The following is a 23,445-nucleotide window of genomic DNA, read 5'->3' on the forward strand; positions in this document are numbered from 1 at the left end:
TTCTCCTTAAGATCAGGAGCAAACAAAAATACCTGTTTTCACAGCTTCTATTCAGCACTGAGCCGGAGTTACTAGTCAGCATGAGAAATAAAAGACAAAGAAAAGCATAATGCCATCCCTCCCGCAAAAAGCATATACTGGAATGAAGTAAAAAAAATTTTTAAGATTTATTTATTTTTGAAAGAGAGACAGCAAGTGAGGGAGAGAAGGATGGGACAGAAGATTCGAAGCAGACTCTACACTGACAGGAGCAAGCCTGATGCAGGGCTCGAACTCATGAGCCGTGAGATCATGACCTGAGCAAAAGTCAGCCATTTAACCAACTGAGCCACCCAGGTGCCCCAAGTAAAATGTGTTTTATTCTCAGGTGACATGATCATCTATATAGAAAACCCCAAGGAGGGCTCCTGCCTGGCTTGGTCGGAAAAGCATATGGCTCTTGATCTGGGGCCATGGGTTTGTGCCCCACGTTGGGTGGGGCGCCTGGGTGGCTCAGTCAGTTAACTCTCTGAATCTTGCTTTCAGCTCGGTTCATGGAATTGAGCTCAAAGAGCTGCGCTGAGCTCTTTGCTGAGAGCATGGAGCCTGCTTGGGATTCTCTCTGCCTCTCCCCTGCTTGCACTCCCTCTCTCTCTCTCTCTCAAATAAACTTAAAAAAAAACTTAAAAAAGAAAACCCCAAGTAATCTACAAAAAAAGCTACAAGAACTAATAAGTGAGTTTAAGCAAGATTACTGGACAAACTGAACAAAAATTAATTATATTTCTATATGCTGTCAATGAGCAACTAGAAATTGAATTTTTAAATTAATATCATTTATAGTAACATCAAAAAACCATGAAGTGCTTAAGGATAAATTCAATTAATAGGTAAGAAACACATGGGGTGCCTTGGTGGCTCAGTTGATTGAGCATCCGTCTCTTGATTTCAGCTCAGGTCATGATCCCAGGGTTGTGGGATGGAGCCCAATGTTAGGCTCCGTGTTCAGCATGGAGCCTGCCTAAAATTCTCTTTCTGTCCCCCACTCACACTGTCTCTCTCAAAAAATAAATTTAAGGGTGCCTAGGTGGCTCAGTTGGTTGAGGGTCTGACTTCAGTTTGGGTCATGATCTCATGGTTCATGAGTTCAAGCACCACGTTGGGCTCTCTGCTGTCAGCACAGAACCTGTTTTGGATCTTCTGTCCCTCTTTCTCTCTCTCTCTCTGTCTCTCTCTCTGCCCCTCCTCTGCTTGCATGTTCTCTCTCAAAAATAAACTTAAAAAAAAAAAGACTAGAATAACGAAAACAATTTTGAAAAAGAAGGCATTTGGAGGATTTATACTATTTCATTTTAAGACTATACAGCTACAGGAATTTAAGGCACTGTGGTAATACAACAGCAGAGATGTACACACATATATAGTCGGCTGATTAGGTAATGAAGGTGCCAAGATAATTCAGTTGGGAAGAGATAGTTCAACAAACGGTACTGGGATAATTGTGTATCTGTACTAAATAAAGTGAGCTTTATTTGTTTATTTTTTAGTGTTTATTTTTGAGACAGATAATGAGTGGGGGAGGGGCACAGAGAGAGGGAGATGCAGAATCTGAAGCAGGCTCCAGACTCTGAGCTGTCAGCACAGAGCCTGACGTGGGGCTCAAACTCATGAACCGTGAGATCATGACCTGAGCCAAAGTCGGATGGACACATAACTGACTGAGCCACCCAGGCGCCCCAAATGAGCTTTATTTTTACCCACACGATATATCAAAAGTAAATTGTAGGCCTAACCATAAAAAGCTATAACTACAAAATTTCTAGAAAAAAAATAGGAGAAAATCTTTGTGTCCTTGAGTTGGATAACTACTTGTATGGACACAAAAAGCAAAAGAAGAATTGTTATCAAATTTGAAATATTTTGCTCCTCAAACAACACTTTGAGTAAATGAAAAGACAAGCCACAGATTGGGAGAAAAGATTTGCTGATTCCCTATTTGTTAAAGGACTTGAATCCACCATAAAGAGCTCTCACAACTCAGTAAGAAGACAACAACCTGATTTTTAAGTGAGCAAAAGATTTGAACAGATACTTTATCAAAGAAGATAGATCAATGGAAAATAAATGCATTAAAAAAATTACCACTACTCATTTGGAAAAGGAAAAAATAAAACCGTAACGAGAAACCCCTCTACCCACTTAGAAGACTAGAATTTTAGAAACTGACAGTACCTGGTGTTTCCAAGAATGTGGAGGAACTAGAACCCTTAACAGTTGCTGGTAGGAATGGAAATTGGTACCATCCTTTTGGAAAACGGTATGACCATGTCTTATAAGTTTAAACATAAATTTTCCATATGACCCAGCATCCCACTTCTACATGTTTATGAGAGAAATGAAAATGTGTCCACACATGGGGCACCTGGGTGGCTCAGTTAGTTGAGCGTCCGACTGCAGCTCAGGTCATGATCTCACAGCTTGTGAGTTTGAGCCCAGAGTTGGGCTCTGTTGCTGACAGCCCCGAGCCTGGAACCTGCTTCGGATTCAGTGTCTCCCTCTGTGTCTCTCTCTCTCTCTCTCTCTCTCTCTCTCCCCCCCCCCCCCCCCCCCACGCTCATGCTTTCTCTCTGTCTGTCCATCTCATAAGTAAACATCAGGGGCACCTGGGTGGCTCTCTTGGTTAGGCGTCTGACTTCGGCTCAGGTCACAGTTTCACGGTTCATGGGTTTGAGCCCTGCGTCAGGCTCTTTGCTGATGGCTCTGAGCCTGGAGCCTTCTTTGGATTCTGTGTGCCCATCTCTCTCTGCCCCTCCCCACTTGTGCTCTGTGTCTCTCTCAAAAATAAACACATAAAATAAACATTTTTAAAAATGAGAAAAGAAAATATGTCCACACAAAAGATTGTACTTGGATGTTAATAGTAGTTTTATTCATAATAGCCCCAAATTGGAAATAATCCAACTGTTCACCAGCTGGTAAATGGGTAATAAAAATGTATATCCATACCACAGTATAGTATTCAGCCATGAAAGGAAATGAATTGCCAATACATGAACAATATGGATGAATCTCCAATCATGCTAAATGAAATAAATCCAACACAAATGACTATATACTGTATGCTTCCAGTTATATGAAATTCTAGAAAAAGCAAAAATGTTAGTATTAGGAAGTTGACCACTGGTGACCAGGGGTTAAGAAAAGGCTAATGACTTTAAGCAAAGGGCTCGAAGGAACTTTAGGAAGGAAGATGGAAATGTTCTATGTTATGATTGTGGTAGTGCCTATGCAGCTGTATACATTCATGAAAATTCATGGGAGTGCACACTAAATTGTTGGATTTTTTGTATGTAGATACAATAAATAACAGTAAATCAGTGAAGTCGATTTTTTTAAGTTAGATACTATCTTCTTTGGCTGAAGAAAAAAATGGCCTTTAGGATCTGAAACTCTGACTCACTAAGAGGGATACATCTTATGACCCTAGTAATATAAATAAAGTCATTTCATTTCTGTTTCAGAGACAGAGGAGATGGGTGATGAAGAAGTTTTCTCCTGGTTGAAGTGTGCAAAGGGGCAGTCCCATGAACCAGAGAATCTCATGCCTACACAGATTATCCCTGGCACAGGTAAGGGAGTTCTTTTTTTTTTTTTAAGTTTATTTCTTTTGAGAGAGAGAAAGAGTATGCAAGCAGGAGAGGGGCAGAGAGAGAGAGAATCCCAAGCAGGCTCTGCACTGCCAGTGCAGAGCCCAACTTGGGGCTTGATCCTATGAACTGTGAGATCCTGACCTGAGTGGAAATCAAGAGTTAGATGCTTAAATGACTGAGCTGCCCAGGCACCCAAAGGAGTTCTTTTTTAAATTTGATGAAAGAGTGGCTCCTGGCTGACTCAGTCAGAGGAGCATGTGGCTGTCGATCTTGGTGTCATGAGTTCGAGCCTCACATTGGGTATTGAGATTACTTGAATAAAAAAACTTAAAAAATAAATAAGTAAATAAATAGGGGCACCTGGTTGGCTCACTCAGTTAAGTGTCTCACTCTTGGTTTAAGCTCAGGTCCTGATTTCTGGGGTTTGTGGGATCAAGCTGCGCATCCGGCTTTGCTCTGACAGCAGGAAGCTTGCTTGAGATTTTCTCTCTCCTTCTCTCTCTGTTCCTCTCCCACTTGCACACTCTATCTCAGAATAAATAAACCTTAAAAAATATTTTTAAGCAAAGAAAAAAAAATACGTAAATTTGGTGGAAAAAAAGTTTTTTATTTAGTTGAGGTTTAATTCATACATCATAAGATCTGGTAAAATGGTTTTATCTCAGCCTGATTTTTGTTAAGCTTCCCCAGATTTTTCTGAGTATTTGAATCTTCAGATATGTGTTAGATTCTATGCAGCCATTGCACACACTATGCCTCACCTTTCAGGTTAGAGAAGTTGGTTACTTTTCTACATAACATTTTACATTCCTGTGGTTGGCAGGACCAGAATAGAAAAAAGTCCCACATGCTTCCAGAAAGACCTTTGCTTTTAGGCTTGTAAAAATCCAGCTGAAGGTAAGCAAACCTTTTGAATCCATGAAGGCAGCCTATGAATGGTCATGTTTATGTCACTATTGAAATCATTATTTCAATGATTCCTCCAAAAAGTGTGTTTTCACCTTCCATACTTACAATAACACACATTGAAGATGGTCAATCTACTGCCTATATTCTCCTCCAGTGTGGCAGAGGGCACTCGTTGGATCCTTTATACCCCAGCGCTTCCAAGCAGAGGGGCTCCTTCAGGGCACTGGTAGGATGCTTGCTCCCTACTGATCTAAGCATTGGTTAAATGTTCACGTTAAGTTTACATTGGTCTGCTTTTTCCCCACTTTTCCTTTTTTTTTTTTTTTTTTTTTAGATATAAGTTAAAGTATATAAATCTCATGTGTACAATTTAAAATGTTTACATGGTCGAGAAGCCTGGGTGGCTCAGTGGGTTGAGCGTCTGACTTCAGCTCAGGTCATGATCTCATGGTTCGTGAGTTCGGGCCCTGCATCAGGCTCTGTGCTGACAGCTCAGAGCCTAGAGCTTGCTTTGGATTCTGTGTTTCCCTCTCTCTCTGCCCCTCCCCCACTCACGCTCTGTCTCTTTCTGTCAAAAATAAAGAAAACTAATAAAAAAAAATTAAAATGTTTTACATGCTCTTGAACAGAAGGGAATCTACCCCCTAGAGTTTCTCCTGCAAGACACCTTAATATTTACTGTAACAGGGAGAGAGTGTAACTTGTTAAGAGTACACAGAACTTTAGGCTAGTTATACTTGGGTTAAAGTATTAGTACTTCCATTTACCAACTATATGTATTTGAGAAATGATGTTCTCTGAGTATCAGTTTCATCATCAAAAATTGAGAGTATGGGGTGCTTGGCTGGTTCATTTGGTGGAGTATGAGACTCTTGATTTTGGGGTTGTGCGTTCAAGTCCCACATTGGGTGTAGAAATTATTTAAAAACTAAAATCCTTAGGGGCACATGTCTAGCTCAGTTGGTAGCATATGGCACTCCTTATTTTTATTTTTTTAATGTTTATTTAAATGTTTATTTATTTAATGTTTATTTAATGTTTAATGTTTATTTTTGAGAGATGGAGACAGAGCATGAGCAGGGAAGGGACAGAGAGAGAGGGAGACATAGAATCTAAAGCAGGCTCCAGGCTCTGAGCTGTCAGCACAGAGCCCAATGCAGGCTCGAACTCACAAATGGTGAGATCATGACCTGAAGTCTGACGCTGAATTGACAGAGCCACCCTGGTGCCCCGCACATGGACCTCTTAATCTCAGGTTTGTGAGTTCAAGCCCCATGTTGGGTGTGGAGCCTGCTTAAAAAATGAACTTAAAAAAATAGTCCTTTTTTTTTTTTTTAAGTTTGTTTATTTCGAGAGAAAATGGGAGAGGGGCAGAGAGAGAGAGAGAGAGAGAGAGAGAAAGAATCCCAAGCAGGCTCCACAGTCAGCACCAGAGCCAGACTCGGGGCTCCATCCCATAAACTGTGAGATTACAACCTGAGCCAAAATCAAGAGTCAGATGCTTAACCGACTGAGTCACATAGGTGCCCTAATAAATAATATCTTTAAAAAAATGTTGAGGGTAATAGCTGCCACCTCATTGAAATGTGGGTAAGGATTGAGGAAGATAATGTAAATGAGATCGCTAGCACAATATCTGGCACATAAAACATTCTGAGGCTTCTGTTGCTCTCTTTCTCCCAGCTCTTTACAATATTGGAGACATGGTACATGCTGCCCGGGGCAAGTGGGGAATAAAAGCAAACTGCCCTTGTATTAGTCGGCAAAACAAATCTGTGTTGAGACCTGCTGTCACCAATGGGATGTCACAGGTAAAGTGGTATGTGTGGGTATGAATGAGAGAAACTTCTCTTCTTAGTACCAGGAAATGCCCCATTTTCACCTGTGTTGTCCTAGGCTACTGTAGGATTCCTGAGGAATTAGGGGATGGAGAAGCCTATCTAGAGAGAACCCCCAAAAAGTTACTCAAGGGATTTTAATTCCCTCCAGCTGGTATGAGTTTCTCTTTATTTGTCTTTAAAACCAATTCAGGCTGGGTTGATAAGTAGCACAATGAGATTCTTTTCATCTTGTCAAGATTTATACCTCAGGGTCCTTGTATAGGTGAAGAGTATAGAAAAGGTTAACAGGAAGGCAGTCCAATATGTGTGCATGGTCCCTGTCCTTGTCATGTTAGGTACTGAGGACAGAAATATGAAGATTGGCCTGCTGAGCTGGGATCATTCTACTCTGAAAACAATCCCAAGCCTCCAGAGAGGCAGTGGTTTGCTCATTGCTCTATCAGAGGTGGAGGTCATTCCGGTTTGATGGTAACTGTTTTGAACAAGAGGCCGTTTTAAACACACACGCACGCGCGCGCACACACACACACACACACACACACACACACACACAGCTAACTTGCTTATATTTGGAGTGCTTTCCAGGAACACTACTAATTCATGGTCTGTAGGAGGTACAGGAATTAAGGCTGAGGGATCTCAAGATATATTTTCAATAGAGTTGACATATTAGAGCAAATCATGTGGAAAATTCAGTAATAGAATAGTAAACATTTATGGAACATTGATGTATGCCAAACACTCTACTAAGCTCTTTGCATATACTATCTCATTTAATCCTCAGAACAGCTTTATGAGGTCACATTTTAATCATCGGTTTACCATTGCAGAAACTGAGCCTCAGGCATGCTAAATAAATATATTTTAATATTTTAAAATAAATTGTATTATTTATTTTTATGTTCACTGATTTTTTCACAGAACCAAGCATAGTTTCTGTCATGTTGTAGGACTCCTTAAATATGTGTTAAATTAATCAATGAATGAAATAGTTTATGAGACAGTTTCAGGTTGTTTTCCCAGACTTTTTTAGTGTCAGTAGCCCTTGCTATGTGTTTGTTTTTTTTTTTCCTACACAAGAACAGCACTCTAACCATGTTGGCCTTCTGTGCTTTAGCTCCCTAGCATAAACCCTAGTGCCTCTTCTGGAAATGAAACCACTTTCTCAGGCGGAGGAGGAACTGCAGCAGTAACAACATCAGAGACTGACCATGTTCCCAAAGCTGACAGCACTGACATCAGATCTGATGAGTCTCTGAAAGCAGATAGTTCGACTTCAAATAGCAATAGTGAGCTAAAAACCATCAGGCCCCCTTGCCCTGACACAGCCCCCCCCTCATCTGCCCTGCACTGGTTGGCGGATTTAGCAACTCAGAAGGCTAAAGAAGAAACAAAAGGTGAGATTCTCGAACACAAGCCTCTGCCCTGCCTTTGGGTGGAACCTGGACTTATTCCCGGATTCTTCAAACTCACACATGACCATCCACGTTTATGAAACATGATGCTTGCTTTTTCTGGGTAATCACATAAAATGAGGGAATTGCTTTCAATATTTTTACAGAAGTGGAGCTTTTTTAAAAAAGACATATGCCTGGGTACCTGAGTGGCTCAGTTGGTAGAGCATCCGATTCTTGATCTCAGGGTGATGAGTTCAAGCCCCACATTGGGCGTGGAGTCTACTTTTAAGAAATAAAACATAAAACTTCAAAAGAAAAGGCACATGCCTGGGCTGTACCCCAGACCTCTTTAGTCAGAATTGATAGGAGATTTTTATTAACCTTCCAGTTGGTTCTGTTATGCAGCCAGGGTTGATTTTCCATGGGCCCAAGAGTTGCCTGGGGAATTATTATAAATAGAGATTCCTGGGCCCCACCAGAACTATTAAATGACATTCTCTTAGAGTACAAACAGGAATCTCCATTTTTAGTAAACACTCCAGGTGATTCCAGTACAAGTATTCTGAAGACCCCCTTGCAGAAACACTATGTTAGAAAGTGAGGGAGATGAAAGATGGATTGGAACAAAAGGAAATTTGAAATCCAGATCTGGTAAAGGAAGGAAGAAGTAGGAGAGCTTCTCCTTGGCCGTGATCCTGCTATAGTCATAACCTTGTCAAGGTTGGCCTGGACAAACTGTGTAGTTTGTGGACCAGGGCAGGGGAAAGTCCTCCTCCCCTCTTGGCTCATTTTTAGGAGTCATTTGCTTGCTGGGTATTACTTGTCATGCCTAATGCTATTCCTGGTTATGTCCTTACAGAAGCAGGGTCCCTGAGGTCGGTGCTCAGTAAAGAGTCTCATTCACCCTTTGGGCTGGACTCGTTCAACTCCACTGCAAAGGTCTCTCCATTGACTCCAAAGCTTTTTAACAGTCTGTTACTGGGTCCCACTGCCTCCAACAACAAAACCGAAGGCTCTAGCCTTCGAGACCTCCTTCACTCCGGACCCGGAAAGCTTCCTCAAGCCCCCTTGGACACAGGCATACCCTTCCCCCCGGTCTTCTCTACATCCTCAGCAGTAAGTGTCCTTTCTACAACTCTAGCCTTTGCTGCTTTTCCAAGGAAGAGCCATCAGAGATCTGATAACTGGATTAGAGTATATATGGGTAACTTGTGTTATCTGTGTTGTCTGTCCAACTGACAAGTTACTTACATCGCGTTTGGGAAATGTTTGAGATCCGTTTAAATAGTGAACCTTGGGGCGCCTGGGTGGCTCAGTCGGTTAAGTGTCCAACTTCAGCTCAGGTCACGATCTCACGGTCCGTGAGTTCGAGCCCCGCGTCGGGCTCTGGGCTGGTGGCTCAGAGCCTGGAGCCTGCTTCTGATTCTCTGTCTCCCCCTCTCTCTGCCCCTCCCCCGTTCATGCTGTGTCTCTCTCTGTCTCAAAAATAAATAAACGTTAAAGAAAATTGTTTAATAAATAAATAGTGAACCTTTTTGTGCCATGTTAAGAAGTCAATAGGGGCACCTGAGTGGCTTGGTCGGTTAAGCGTCCGACTTTGGCTCAGGTCATGATCTCACGGTCCGTGAGTTCGAGCCCCACATCGGGCTCTGCTGACAGCTCAGAGCCTGGAGCCTGTTTCAGATTCTGTGTCTCCCTCTCTCTCTGCCCCTCCCCTGTTCATGCTCTGTCTCTCTCTGTCTCAAAAATAAATAAACGTTAAAAAAAAATTTTTTTTTTTTAAAAGAAGTCAATAGAAATTGAGACATTGAAATTTTCAGTCAGCAGGAATCACTATTTTCTTGACAATAACAGGCATTATTATTTTTTTTAACCTAGACAGTACATTCATACTGCCTTTTCTTGGGTATCTGTAATAGACACCTAAACCTAACACATCTAAGACCATATGCCTGATCTTCTGCGTATAAGCCTCCTTCTCCTGTAGTTTCCTCTCTTGGTCATGAGCATCTGCATTCTTCCAGTTGCTTGGCCAAAAATCTTGGAGTCATTTGGGACTCCCCTCTTTCACATTTCCTATCTAATCTGCCAGCACATCCTTTTAGTCTGATCTTTAAAATGTATGCAGGGGCACCTCAGTGGCTCAGCCATTTGAGTGTCCAGCTCTCAATATCAGCTCAGGTCGTGATCCCAGGGTCATGGAATCGAGCCCTGTATCAGGCTCTGTGCTGAGCATGGAACCTGCTTAAGATTTTCTCTCTTTCCTTTTGCCCCTCTCGCTCTCTCTCTCTGTCTCTCTCAAATAAAAAATAACATGTATTCAGAGTCCACCCATTTCTCATTAGCTCCACCACTTCCTCTCTGGTCTGAGCCAACATCCTCTCTTGCCTGCATGTTTGCAGTAAACTTCTTACAGGTCTCCTTTATTTCTTCCCTTTTCCACTCTATAGTCTATTGTCAACACAGCAGCTTGAGTGGTTCTTTTTAAATATGAGTGGTTTCATTGACATGATTTTTGTTAGCTCTGCTGAAAATCCTTCAAGGGCTTCCTATTTCTCTGATAATATAAACAGAATCCTTTCAGTGGACAATAATGCTCTAGCTTTATCTGTGCAAGACTTCTTCCTTGCACTTCTCTGACTTCACCCACCACTTTCCTTGTTCACTCTGCTCTGACCACACCCACCTTCTTACTGACCGTGACCAGGCAAGAATCCCTCTTCAGAGCCTTTGCGCTTACCCTTTTCTTCCACTTGGAACTCTCTTTGCCATGTAACCATATGCTTGCTTCATCATTAATTTCATCTCCTCCCTTCTGAAATGTCACGTCCTGTAAGCCTTCTTAAACCACCCTTTGTAAAATCCATCACAGCTCCATCCTCCATATCTGTTTTCTCTGCACTTACTATTTTTTCCATAGCATTCATTACCATGACTGATTTGTTGTCTGTCTTCCCTTTTCTTAAAAGATTTTTGACTGTTTTATTCACTGCTGTATCACTAGTGCCACAGTGTTTGATACATAGTAGGTATTCGGTAAGCATTTACTGAATGAATGAATTCACAAGATAAAAATTTAAATGATGTAGTGAAAAGTCTCCTTCCCATCATCATCTCCCAGCCACCTGTTTTCTTTTCTGCAGGTCAGTCATTGTATGGTTTTTTTCCTCCTTTTTTTACTCAGATGCTCTACACCTTGCTTTTCTGTTTTCACTGTGTATTGTCTTAGAGATCATTTCAAGCAAGTACATAAATATATTTCTCATTCTATTTTATAATTAGTGGCTAAAATTCAGTGAGCTGTGGATGGTTGAGCCATGTACGATGTGGGTTATTTGTTTCTTTTGCATTAGTGACTTGAAAAAATTACTTTTGGCTCTCTTTTATATGTACTTGCTCTGACCTTCAGTTCTCCTTTTTCTTTTTTGATTTTCCCAGGAAGTTCTATGATTACATGTACTTTGTACAGATAATAATTAGTGATACTTCAGACTTAGGAATACTTCAGGCTTTTTATAAAAGCCCTCTCAGTTCTGTGACATTAGGTATGTCACTTTGATTTTTGAGCCTGGTGATTTCATCACCTGGAACGTGTGAGAGATTCTCAGTGGGGTGATAAGCAAGGGAAGAATTGAACATTAGGAGACTACTTTCAGAATATTTAGTTCCTTTTGAATACTTTCATTTACCACTTTTTTGGGGTATACTCCCTGGTTAAAAAACAAACAAACAAACAAACAAACAAACAAACAAAAAACCACTGCCTTGGCACCTGGGTGGCTCCGTTGTTAAGTGTCCAACTTTGACCCAGGTCATGATCTCACAATTCGTGAGTTCAAGCCCCGCGTCGGGCTCTGTGCTGACAGCTCAGAGCCTGGAGCCTGCTTTGGATTCTGTGTCTCCGTCTCTCTCTACCCCTGCCCCGCTTGCACTCTGACCCCTTCTCTCTCTCAAAAATAAAAATAAACATTAAAAGAAATAAAAAATACTGCCTTGGGGCGCCTGGGTGGCTCAGTCGGTTAAGCGTCCGACTTCAGCTCAGGTCACGATCTCGCGGTCCGCGAGTTCGAGCCCCGCGTCGGGCTCTGGGCTGATAGCTCAGAGCCTGGAGCCTGCTTCCGATTCCGTGTCTCCCTCTCTCTGCCCCTCCCCCGTTCATGCTGTGTCTCTCTCTGTCTCAAAAATAAATAAACGTTAAAAAAAATTTTTTTTTAATTAAAATAAAAAACACTGCCTTGATAAGTCACTTTATTACTTAGTTGAAGTATCCTTGGGCATGCTAGCCAGAAAAAAATTTATAAGCCTCAAAGTAAATAATCTTTTTCACTCAGTTAAAGCATTTTGTGATCCTTGTGGTCCACACGCAAATCCTTAATACAAGGCTGGATGGTAAAGACATTTCTTAGGTCTCTAGGCTCTTGAGGCAGATGGGATCTTTGCATACTTTTCTGGCATAAATGTAAAGCACAGTATAAAAGATGGAAATTTAAGATACTGACTTCATAAACCCCCATTCAATTACAAAAAGTATCTCAGAAAAAAAAAAAAAAAGTATCTCAGAAACGTTTGTGAAACTTAATCAGGTAAGTCAGAACTCCTTCTTGTGAGTACAGTTGTGAGACAGTTTTTTGAATGCTCTTCTCATGGTGCCTCATTCATACTTACCTGATAGAATTGTATCTGGCAGGGAGTGAAGAACAAGGCCAGCCTACCCAACTTCCTTGACCACATCATTGCCTCAGTGGTAGAAAATAAGAAAACCTCAGATGCTGCAAAGCGGGCCTGTAACTTGACTGATACCCAAAAGGAAGTGAAGGAGATGGTGATGGGGTTGAATGTGCTGGACCCCCATACATCTCACTCCTGGCTCTGTGATGGCCGACTTCTGTGTCTTCATGACCCCAGCAACAAAAACAATTGGAAGATCTTCCGGGAATGTTGGAAGCAAGGCCAGGTAAGTAAGGATAAGTAGCTACCAGGACCAGCTGGCTGCTTGCCCACCACAACTACAACAATAGTTTCAATTCTGTCTGGGAGACTTTTTGACAGGGAGATTGAGACATAGTAAGTTCACCGAAAACTTCCTTGCTACTTCGATTTTACTTGGATTTTAAAAAATCAGAAGATTTCTAAAAATATATTGTGGTTCCTTCTATTTCTAAGCTTTATAGGTCTGTGGTCTGAAAAGGGTAGTTGAAATTTCTGGGAAGTGGTGATCTGGCATTAATGACACTTTTAGAGGAAAATCCTTAAGTGTGATAGGGGTAAGGTGAAGGTGGGTAGAAATGGGTAGTACAAAAAAAAAAAAAAAAAAAGAAAGAAATGGGTAGTACTTTTCTAGGTAAATGTTCCAAGGCTGCACAAATTTGGATGATAGTGTGATAACACTTCCTAATTTTTATACTTTAGCAGGTGCTTGAAAAACGGGGAGGTTATGGAATTGTCTGGATAGTTCTTCATTCTCACTGTGAGGAAGTATTCTCAAAGTTGCATTAGTCAGCTTTTTGTCCTCTCACCTCAAAATAGTGGTAGATACCAGAGCAACAGAAGTAATTTCTGTAGCATGCCTCCCAGCATGAAACTCAAAAATTATAATGGAGAAGTGGTTTCCATTTCCTGCACCTGACATGTTGAAACCTATAGATTCTGAAGCTGGGACAGAACAGTAAATCATCATGAAGAAGAGGTTGTCCTCAGGAAACCTATCCTGTCCTTGAGCTCTGAGCTAAAAAGTATTTCCTAAATCGTTCTGATTGGCATATTTTGTTTCCGCAGCCAGTGTTGGTTTCAGGGGTACATAAAAAGCTCAAGTCTGAACTCTGGAAGCCAGAAGCCTTTAGCCAGGAATTTGGAGACCAAGATGTGGACTTAGTGAACTGCAGGAACTGTGCTATAATTTCCGATGTGAAAGTTCGGGATTTCTGGGATGGCTTTGAGATCATATGCAGTAAGTAGTTTTGATGAAGGCAGACTGGAAAGGAAGTCCAGCTCTGCCCTTGGACACAAATCATACCCCCTTGGCGGGGGGACAGTCTGTCTTGGTGCCAACCAAGCTAGCTCTCCTGGCAATCATTGGCTCCCAGAGCACACCTGGGCTTAAGCACCTTCTCCCATGGGTTGTGTGGAGCACTTTCACTCTTGAGGCTGGAATTTTTGTGAGATGGAAAAATATAGCATGTGTTAAATAAAGCAGTGGGCGAGGAAAACAAAGCTCACCTAGTCCATTAGGACGGGTTATAAGTGTGAAAATAAGTTAGTCTCCTAAAACTTGCAGTCTTTGGAAAACCAGGCAGCAGCCAAACAAGCAGATTGTGGGAGTGCTGTCTGTCTTTCAGAGCGATTAAGATCAGAAGATGGGCAGCCTATGGTGCTTAAACTCAAGGACTGGCCTCCTGGGGAAGATTTTCGAGACATGATGCCCACAAGGTTAGTGAACTACAGTAGGTCATCTTGAGACCCTGTGCCTTGCTGAAGCATCACAAAGTAATGATAGAAAAGTGGACTTTGCCTCTTTGCTTTTTTCCCTCTTAACAAGCTAAGTCATCTTTCCTGATCTTCTGTAGGTTTGAAGATCTGATGGAGAATCTTCCTCTGCCAGAGTACACCAAACGAGATGGCAGGCTCAATCTGGCTTCTAGGCTACCCAGCTACTTTGTAAGACCTGATCTGGGCCCCAAGATGTACAATGCCTACGGTATGAAGAAGCCAAAGCCGTAATTGCCCTTTTGGGATACTACTGTTCCCCATTTCACCTAAAGAGGGAGATATTTAGTCAGGGTCCTGTGTAGAGCTAATAGAGCACAAAGTGACAGGTGCTAAAGAATTTAACAGTAGCCATAATGGTTTGAGGTTTGTTTGTTTGTTAAGATTTTTTTTATTTTTAAGTAATCTTTATACCCATTATGGGGCTTGAACTTACAACCCTGAGATCAAGAGTCACATGCTCTACCAACTGAGCCAGGCACAGGCCCCAGGGTGGATTTAAATGCTATGGCTTTTGTCATACTGATTTGTATCACATCTATACTTTGTATATCTACAATAATTAGAAAGTTTCCTCTCAAACATTCTGTGCAAGAAGACATGATTCTTAGTTTTTAAGAGCCTTGATAAAATAACAGTGAAGAAGACAGAGTTCCATACCACCCAGCAAGCTCTTTGTGAAGTCACAATAAGGCCGTAAATCACTGTGAAAGCCAATTCTCATTTGTATGTCAGTAATGCACATATCTGTTTTTCTTTTAAAGGAAAGATTGTTGGGGTGCCTGGGTGACTCAGTCAGTTTAGCATCCAACTTCAGCTCACATCATGATCTCACAGTTCATGAGTTCAAGCCCTGCATTAGGCTCGCTGCTTTCACTGCAGAGCCTGCTTCAAATCCTCTGTTCTGCCCCTCTCCTGCTCATTCTATCTCAGAAAGAAACATTAAAAAAAAAAAAAAAAAAATAGAGTGTTGTAGGGAGTGGAATTGGTTCAGTGAATGGCCAAAACTATAGTGTCAACTGAACTAGAAATCAATCTTAAAACACTAGAAAAGAGATGAGAGTGATTTTTTTTAATAAACAGATATACTTCACTCTCCCTGTTACCCATTTAAGAACATCTTAGAGTATGTTCTCACTTGTAGAGTTGGTATGGATTTTTCACAATATTGCCCTTTCACCCTGCATATCCTCCTTTTCCCTCAGGCTTAATAACCGCAGAAGATAGAAGAGTTGGCACAACAAACCTTCATTTAGATGTATCTGATGCAGTCAATGTGATGGTGTATGTTGGGATCCCCATCGGGGAGGGTGCTCATGATGAAGGTACTATTTCTATATACCCACTACTTCAGGATGGTGAGGCTCAACGTCAGGAGTAGAATCGGGTGTCTTTCTCCTCAGGGCCTATGCATAGTAGGTGCCCAGTAGATGTTGCTAAGTGAAAGGAGGTTTTAGGAAAGAAGAGTGGTACTTATGTATCTCTGACCACAGTCATTCTCTTTCTGGGAATGCTCCCTTTTCCACTGAGTATAGAGCATCAGAAATAGGAGCAAAGAAGGAAGGGTAGTCTGGCTCACTTGCCATCAGCCAGATCAATTTATCAGATGATAAAGCCAGCTTATTTGCGCAGAACGAAAGCATCAAAGTGATATTTTGCTGCATTTTTACTCCCTGCCATCTCAGTATAAAATTAATATGTGTTAATTATGGACATTTTAGAAAATGTACAAAATGTTAAAGAAATACGTAATTCAAAATCTCACAGTTCAGGGATTATTGGTGTCATTATTTTGGATATTTGCTGCCACACATTTGCTTTTAATGCGATACACCTGCAGATCCTTCCGTTAGTTGTCCTTTAGAGGATCATAATAGACAAGCATTAGAAGTCTACCCTCTTAACTTGCCAGGGAAGCTTTATGTTTCATGGCCTTATATCCGTAGAACCCTAGAGTTTATAAAGAGGTCTTGAAAAAGTACATGGAGTCTGTCTACTTACAGCAGGAAATAACCTGCATGTTGAACATAAGATGTGGCTAAACAGTTTGAGCAAGAAATATGTTTTAAAAGACTACTCTCCCTCCAAAGAAATGCAGAGTCTCTATTAAGGAAGATTTAGGGTTGCTCTTACTGTGTGTAGAAAGCTTAGGCAAATATGAGTTTTGATTCTTTGATTCTACCTTACATTGCTTCAGAGAGATGGAGAATAGTAGAGACTAAGCTTGTTTGAATTGAACATTTTGCTTTACTCAGAAGAAGTGAAATGACTGGAAAAGTAATTTTGCTCTTTTCAGAGGTACTCAAGACAATTGATGAGGGAGATGCTGATGAGGTGACAAAGCAGAGGATTCATGATGGAAAGGAGAAGCCTGGTGCTTTGTGGCACATCTATGCAGCCAAGGATGCAGAAAAGATCCGGGAATTGCTACGAAAGGTATGCCCCCAAGTAGGCTATCCACTCACGGATGAAGGGTCTGGGGGTGATGAGACCACCTGTTTAGGTTTCTCGTGTGGGGTTTCTTGGCTTGTAAGACCTGTACTTTTGGGACGGCTGGGAGGCTCAGTTAAGTGTCTGACTTTAGCTCACGGTTTGTGAGTTCGAGTCCCGTGTCTGGCTCTGTGCTGACAGCTTGGAGCCTGGAGCCTGCTTCGGATTCTGTGTCTCCCTCTCTCTCTGCCTCCCCTGCTCATTCTCTGTCTCTCTCTGTCTCTCAAAAATAAATAAATGTTAAAAAAAAAAAAAAAATTAAAGACAGGTACTTTTTGTCCAAATGCCCTGAAGGCCTGAATCCACACCTGGAGGGTGTTGAATAGAATAAAGCAGAAGACTTTGGCCCCACTAGGGACATTGCTGCAGGAAGTTGGGTTTATGCTATAATTTTTACGCATTGATTTTTCCATCTTTGGGTTTGGTTATGGCTTCAGGTTGGAGAAGAGCAAGGCCAAGAGAATCCCCCTGATCATGACCCAATCCATGACCAAAGTTGGTACCTGGACCAGACCCTCCGTAAGCGACTCTATGAGGAGTATGGTGTGCAAGGCTGGGCCATCGTTCAGTTCCTGGGAGATGCTGTCTTCATACCTGCTGGAGCCCCACACCAGGTGGGTTCCACTGGATTCCATCGGCTTCCTTATTTCTGAGTTTCCTACTAATCTGGCAATAGATACATATAAATGGCTGCATTAGGCTGACTGTTCTTAAACTGCAACTTCTTTTTTGCTCTTTAAGTTTCTTCAGTGTAATTCTCAATGCACGTTTGAAAATTTTTAAATAAGGGAGAAAGTGAAAGTCCCAACTCGGCTACCTGTGCCATGCCCCTTTTCCATCCCCTCACCCGGCTTTCTCCAGAAGTAGCTTGTGGTTAACAGTTTGGTGTATATTTTTCCAGATCCTCTTCTGTGAGAATACTAACATTTTCATTTATAAATATATACTTGGAATTTTTCTGCTTTTGTTTTTATGACAATGGAATATCATAAGCATTTCTCAAGTTTGGGGGGTTTTGTCTTCTTTTTAAAACTATATCATGGATATTTTCCATATATTGCTGAACATCTCAGGGCTCTTTTCCCTCTGAACTTTTCCTCTCCCAGGTGCACAATCTATACAGTTGCATAAAAGTAGCAGAAGACTTTGTATCTCCAGAACATGTAAAGCACTGTTTCCGCCTGACGCAGGAATTCAGGCATCTCTCTAACACTCATACAAACCATGAGGATAAACTGCAGGTAAATAACTCCTCCTTCACCCCCACTCTCTCTCCTTATCTCCTGCTTGCCTACATACATAGGATGAGCATTCTGCTTTCTGAGGGTATTCTATGGGAGGTATTACTGGAGAGATGATCCTCTTCCACAGAGTATTTAATGAGTCCTCTTCCGATTTGCTTTTAGAGGATACACATCTATTAACCTAGTCATTTCTGCTATCATCTTCTATTTCTCTGCCCCTGGGAGATAAAGTATTTCAGTGTTAATAACTGACTAGACTGACTTTTCCCAGTTAGATGGCGAAAGCACTGTGGCAGAGTGTTCCAAGCATGTTTCCAAGAAGGGCATTTCCCCAGAGCTGCTTCTCACAGCATGTTTCTGTGCAGGCTCCATTCCTTAATGCCCTGCTAGGTACTGCAATCCATATCCCTAAGAATTGTTGGGTGCTTTAGTAGCATTAAAAAAAAGAAGAAGAAGAAGGAAGCAAGATTTCCCAGGCAGGACTTCAGCAATCTGAATATAGTCTCCCAGCCTCCCGCAGGTAGATTCAGACATCTTCAACCCTGAGTCTCCTCATTTTTGCTGTTCCTTTTTAAAAATTAAGAACATTTCAGGCTGCCTGGGTGGCTCAGTCGGTTAAGCATCTAACTCTTGATTTTGACTCAGGTCTTGATCTGTGGGTTTGTGTTCCGAGCCCTGCCTCCAGCTCTATGCTGACAGCGCAGAGCCTACTTTGGATTCGGTCTCCCTCTCTCTCTGCCCCTCCTGCTTACACTCACTCTCTCTCTCTCAAAAATAAATAAACTTAAAAAATTTTTTTGAACGTTTCAACCTTAAAGTTCTTATTACAAAGTACAATCACATTGATAGATAACATTGATATTATAGATATAATGCAAATATGCAGACATATGTATTTTCAGATCTCAGCTCCATTAGGTCTCTACTTATAATATGTCACCTCCAACACTCTCAATCCTCTGTCACTGCTCTATTTTTGTCTGTAGTATTTTTTATTGTCTAACATACTATGTATTTTTTCTGTTTGTTTGTATCCCTACTAGAATATAAGCTATTTAAGCTCCATGAAGGCAGGAATTTTACTCCTTTATTCACTGCTTTTCCCTAGCATGATATCTGATACATACTAGGTACTCAGTAAAAATATTTGTTGAATTAGGGGTGCCTGGGTGGCTCAGTCGGTTAGGCATCCGACTTGGGCTCAGGCCATATTCTCACGGTTTGTGAGTTTGAGGCCCATGTCGGGCTCTGTGCTGACAGCTCGGAGCCTGGAGCCTGCTTCAGATTCTGTGTCTCCCTCTCTCTCCCTGTCCCTCCCCTGCTCACACTCTGTCTCTCAATAATAAATAAACATTAAAAAAATTAAATAAAAAAAATATTTGTTTAATTAATACAAAAATTATTTTTTTTTAACGTTTATTCATTTTTTGAGAGTCAGAGAGAGAGGTTAACACAGAATCTTAAAGAAGGCTCCAGCCTCTGAGCTGTCAGCACAGACCCCGAGGCAGGGCCTGAACCCACAAACCGTGAGATCATGACCTGAGCCGAAGTCGGAGGCCTAACTGATTGAACCACCTAGGCGCCCCAATACAAAAGTTTTTAAATAAAAAATAGCAAAAGGGAGCTTATGTGCCCATCCTTCACCTTAAGAAATAAAGCATCCTATACATACTTATTATACAACATACACATATAGAACAACTACATTATTGAAGCTTCCATATACCCTTCCCCATTCTGTCTCTTTATTTCCCTCCCCAGAAATAATCACTATCTTGGTTTAAAACTGTCTTTAGCCTGTTCACTTAATTTTAGTAACTCTAACTATTCCTTCCTGCTTCACGTGTAATATGTGTTCTTCTTAGACAAAATAGAAAATATTTTTTCTCAGTTTCTCATCTGTAAAAATGGGGATGATAATAACAGAACAGACCTCAGGGGCACCTGGGTGGCTCAGTTGGTTGAGCGTCCAACTTTGGCTCGGGTCATGATCTCATGGTTCATGAGCTCGAGCCCTACGTCGGGCTCTGTGCTGACAGCTCGGAGCCTGGAGCCTGCTTCACATTCTATGTCTCCCTCTCTCTCTGCCCCATCCCCACTCATGCTCTGTCTCTCTCTGTCTTAAAAATAAATAAAACATTAAAAAAAAATTTTTTTTTAAAGAATAGACCTAATAAGACTGTGGTAAGGATTAAGTGAAAGTCCACATAAAAAGCTTAGCAATAGGGCACCTGGGTGACTCAGTCAGTTAAGCGTCGGACTTCAGCTCAGGTCATGATCATGTGGTCCATGAGTTCAAGCCCCACGTCAGGCTCTGTGCTGACAACTCAGGGCCTGGAGCCTGCTTCGGATTCTGTGTGTCCCTATCTCTGCTCCTCTCCCACTCACACTCTGTCTCTCTCTGAAAAATAAACAAACATTTTAAAAAATTAAGCAACAAAAACAAAAAACTTAGCAATAGTGTGCCCAGCATGTACTAAGTACATAGATGATGGTGATTATATAGCCTTTCAAATGATTTCATCATTCTTTTTTGAATATAGACCTTCTATCCTCTGTGATTTGTAAATCATCTATGGGATTGATTTGGGAAGTATGCAGTCCTCGTTGAAGGATTTCCTCACTCACTAGTAGGCTTTATAGGTTGTTTAAAATATATATCTTCATTTGAGAATATAATATGAGGCCACCATGAACTGACTGTGCCGATTGCTCTCTCCAGGTGAAGAACATCATTTATCACGCAGTGAAAGATGCTGTCGGCACCCTCAAGGCTCATGAATCCAAACTGGCAAGATCTTAGGCATGGAGAAATTGTTAACTCCCCTGTGAAGCAGGTCTTTCACTCACAACACATACAGGGAACGGCAGGGTTCTCTGCTGGAGCAGAGGCCCTTCACTGGGAGCCTGTGTGGTCAGTATTACAAACTCTCCAGCCACTCTTTTCTACGCTGCCTCAACACTGAAGGTTGACCCAGGAAAGTCACACTGTTCACACACACAGTTTCAGACTCCAAGCCAAGGGTGCCACATACCCATCCTGTGGTCTTTGGGACTCTGAATTGCCTGAACATTGCTGGGCTTTCCTGCACATTCTCGTGACTTGAGATTCATGGAAACCGGGAATGTGGGCACACCTTTCTTTTCTTTGTTCTCTCGTGCCTAGTTAAGTGGGAATGTGTTTGGAGGTAGGGGGAATCACATAACTGGTACAAGTAGGGGCTAATTGCTTAAACACACCTGGTGGAAGCCTGACAGTGTCTCTGCACGTGACCTCTGACACAGACCATCCCAGGAGACGGGGTGAAGCCATTCCCCACAATCTCTCTCGTGAACACTGGAGTCTTGCAGGACCCAGGGAGAACCCACTGCTTTTCCCAGGAGGCTCCAGGATTAGGAAACGTGTGTATTTAGTGAAAAATAGGTTTGTAGTGAAATAGTTACTATTTCATGAAAGTAGATATTTTTAGAATTTTTGAAATACCACAGTTGTTTTCCTGGATTATGAGGAAAGGCACATTACATTTAGTCTTCCTTTCGATAAAAATCTTTGAAGAATTATGATTTTTAGAAATCACCTGCCCATTATAGCACAAAATCAGCCAAAGCAGAATTGAAAAGAATTGGCTTTTTAGGATTCTTTTAGTTTCTTCCCTTCCCATCTCAGTCCTATCTTGAGGGAACAGCCATCTGAGAAAGAACTTTGTCATGTCTGAGCTGTGGTGTGTTTTACCGATACACACACTGGTGTCGCAGGAACCATTTTCACATATTACCAGCGTTCCCTTGGGACTCCTCTTAAATTTCCAAATGCAAAGGAAAGTTTGATTTCCTACATGAGTCTGTTTGGTTTTTTGGGTTTTTTGTCCAAAAATGTTTTCAGCAAAACTTTCCAACTCTGTGGAGTTTTATTAAGAATTTATTTGAAAACGATGGAATTCATTAGCCCATAGATACATTGGAAAATGTATCTATCTTCTTTCCAGCTGTACTGTAGTGCCCTGCAGGCTTGTTTATATGTTCACAATTACCTTTTTTTTTTTTTTTAATAAAAGTCATTTACTGTAGAATACTTTTAATTTCACTTTCTGTATTTTAATTTTGTTGAAGGGCTGATTGGGATTTCCATGTTCTTATTAAAAATCTAACAAATCTGTTTGGAGTGGACTAAATTCTTCTGTGCCGGCCATTCTAAAAAGCAAAGGCAGGTTGAGGGCGGGGTTGGAGGTGGCGAATGGTTCATTTTCTGACCTTCATTACATTGCTGCATCCGATTACCCTTTACTTCCTGAATTTGTGCCCATTTGAGAGAGGAAAGTGCCAGGTCATTGTGGTTTGTGGGTTTGGGGGGTGAAGGGAAAAGAGTGGCAGAAAAGATGGGTTTTCCATTGTTGATGCTATGTGAATGGAGTGGGAAAGATGAGGTCTTTAACCTTCCTAGAGCAGCTGGGGGTAAGCGCAGTGGGGGACAGCCTGAGCAAGGTTTTGGGTGATCAGTGATGAGGTTCCTCAAAGCAGGAGGCCCAGCTGCCCACATATGAAACATGTGGCCCTAGGTCCACCTCAGTTGGTGGGAAAAGACCCAAGTGGATTTTTTGTTTATAAATCAGCAATTAAAGTAGCTTGAGGAGTAAGGACAGACTACATTCCAATTAGAAAAGGCCTTTTGAAGAGGAAGTTGTAAAGAATAGCAAGAGGGGTCATTGGAGGCTGCTTCTCCAGACTCTGTTGGAAAACATCTTCCAAAGTGTTTGAGCCTGGAAATACAATTATCAGGGTGGAAATAGACCATTGTGTGGTTCAAGGATACTGAGTTTGAATAGGACCATAACTGAAATACAGAGCTCTGAACGTGTCCTTTCAGGCTGGATGGGCACGGGTCGAGGCTGTGGTCACCAGAAGACTCACACCTCCACTTAAAGAATGCAGAAGCTTTGAAATGGGACAGGAAAGGAAAGCAATGGGGAGAAAGGGGGTTGCAGAGGTTGGAGCTTTGTTGCTTTGGTGAAAATCAGGAGGCGGGCTAGCCTACATTCTGGATATAAATGTCTTCAGAATTAGGGCATACACTGCTGCCAGCATTTGCTGATGGGGGTGGAACTGGAGGCCCTAGATCCATCTCCAACCCAGACGCCATGCCTCCCTACCCCTTTGTTTAAAGAGGGTCTACCCCTGGGTATTCACCTTGAGAGCCTGGGCTCTGTCCCTGCAAAGCTTAGCAAGCGACAACGTAAAAAAGCACATCAGAGTGGGGGACGGGTCCTCCAACAGGATTGATTGGTAGTGGCCACGAAGGGGTGAGGTGGACAGGTGTAGCTATAGCTATACCTTTGACTTGAGAAGTTCTTGGGTGGGTGTCTACAGGGCCTGTAATGGAGGAAGACAGTTTGCTAGTCAGCAGTTAGGAGAAGTGGCCTGATTAAAATAGACTTCATGGGTTCATACCTTAGCA

The 23,445-nt window shown here is 41.8% G+C and overlaps 1 protein-coding gene across 4 annotated transcripts in view; it reads left to right on the forward strand.

Moving 5' to 3' along the window:
• Positions 1-22,149, forward strand: part of KDM3B (lysine demethylase 3B) — a 74,912-nt gene extending 52,763 nt beyond the window's left edge. For all 4 annotated transcript variants that reach the window (XM_042984752.1, XM_042984750.1, XM_042984755.1 and 1 more), the window contains 13 exons: positions 3,501-3,608; positions 6,222-6,349; positions 7,497-7,776; positions 8,636-8,892; positions 12,464-12,730; positions 13,552-13,723; positions 14,112-14,202; positions 14,340-14,470; positions 15,465-15,584; positions 16,556-16,695; positions 17,187-17,363; positions 17,856-17,990; positions 20,716-22,149. In XM_042984752.1, the coding sequence (XP_042840686.1) occupies positions 3,501-3,608; positions 6,222-6,349; positions 7,497-7,776; positions 8,636-8,892; positions 12,464-12,730; positions 13,552-13,723; positions 14,112-14,202; positions 14,340-14,470; positions 15,465-15,584; positions 16,556-16,695; positions 17,187-17,363; positions 17,856-17,990; positions 20,716-20,796 (2,087 nt within the window). In that variant the 3' untranslated portion in view covers positions 20,797-22,149. The remainder of the gene's footprint in view (positions 1-3,500; positions 3,609-6,221; positions 6,350-7,496; positions 7,777-8,635; positions 8,893-12,463; positions 12,731-13,551; positions 13,724-14,111; positions 14,203-14,339; positions 14,471-15,464; positions 15,585-16,555; positions 16,696-17,186; positions 17,364-17,855; positions 17,991-20,715) is intronic.
• The last annotated feature ends 1,296 nt before the right edge of the window (positions 22,150-23,445 follow it).

The sequence above is a fragment of the Panthera tigris genome, chromosome A1 (genome assembly GCF_018350195.1).
Source record: "Panthera tigris isolate Pti1 chromosome A1, P.tigris_Pti1_mat1.1, whole genome shotgun sequence".
Classification (NCBI taxonomy): Eukaryota; Metazoa; Chordata; class Mammalia; order Carnivora; family Felidae; genus Panthera; species Panthera tigris.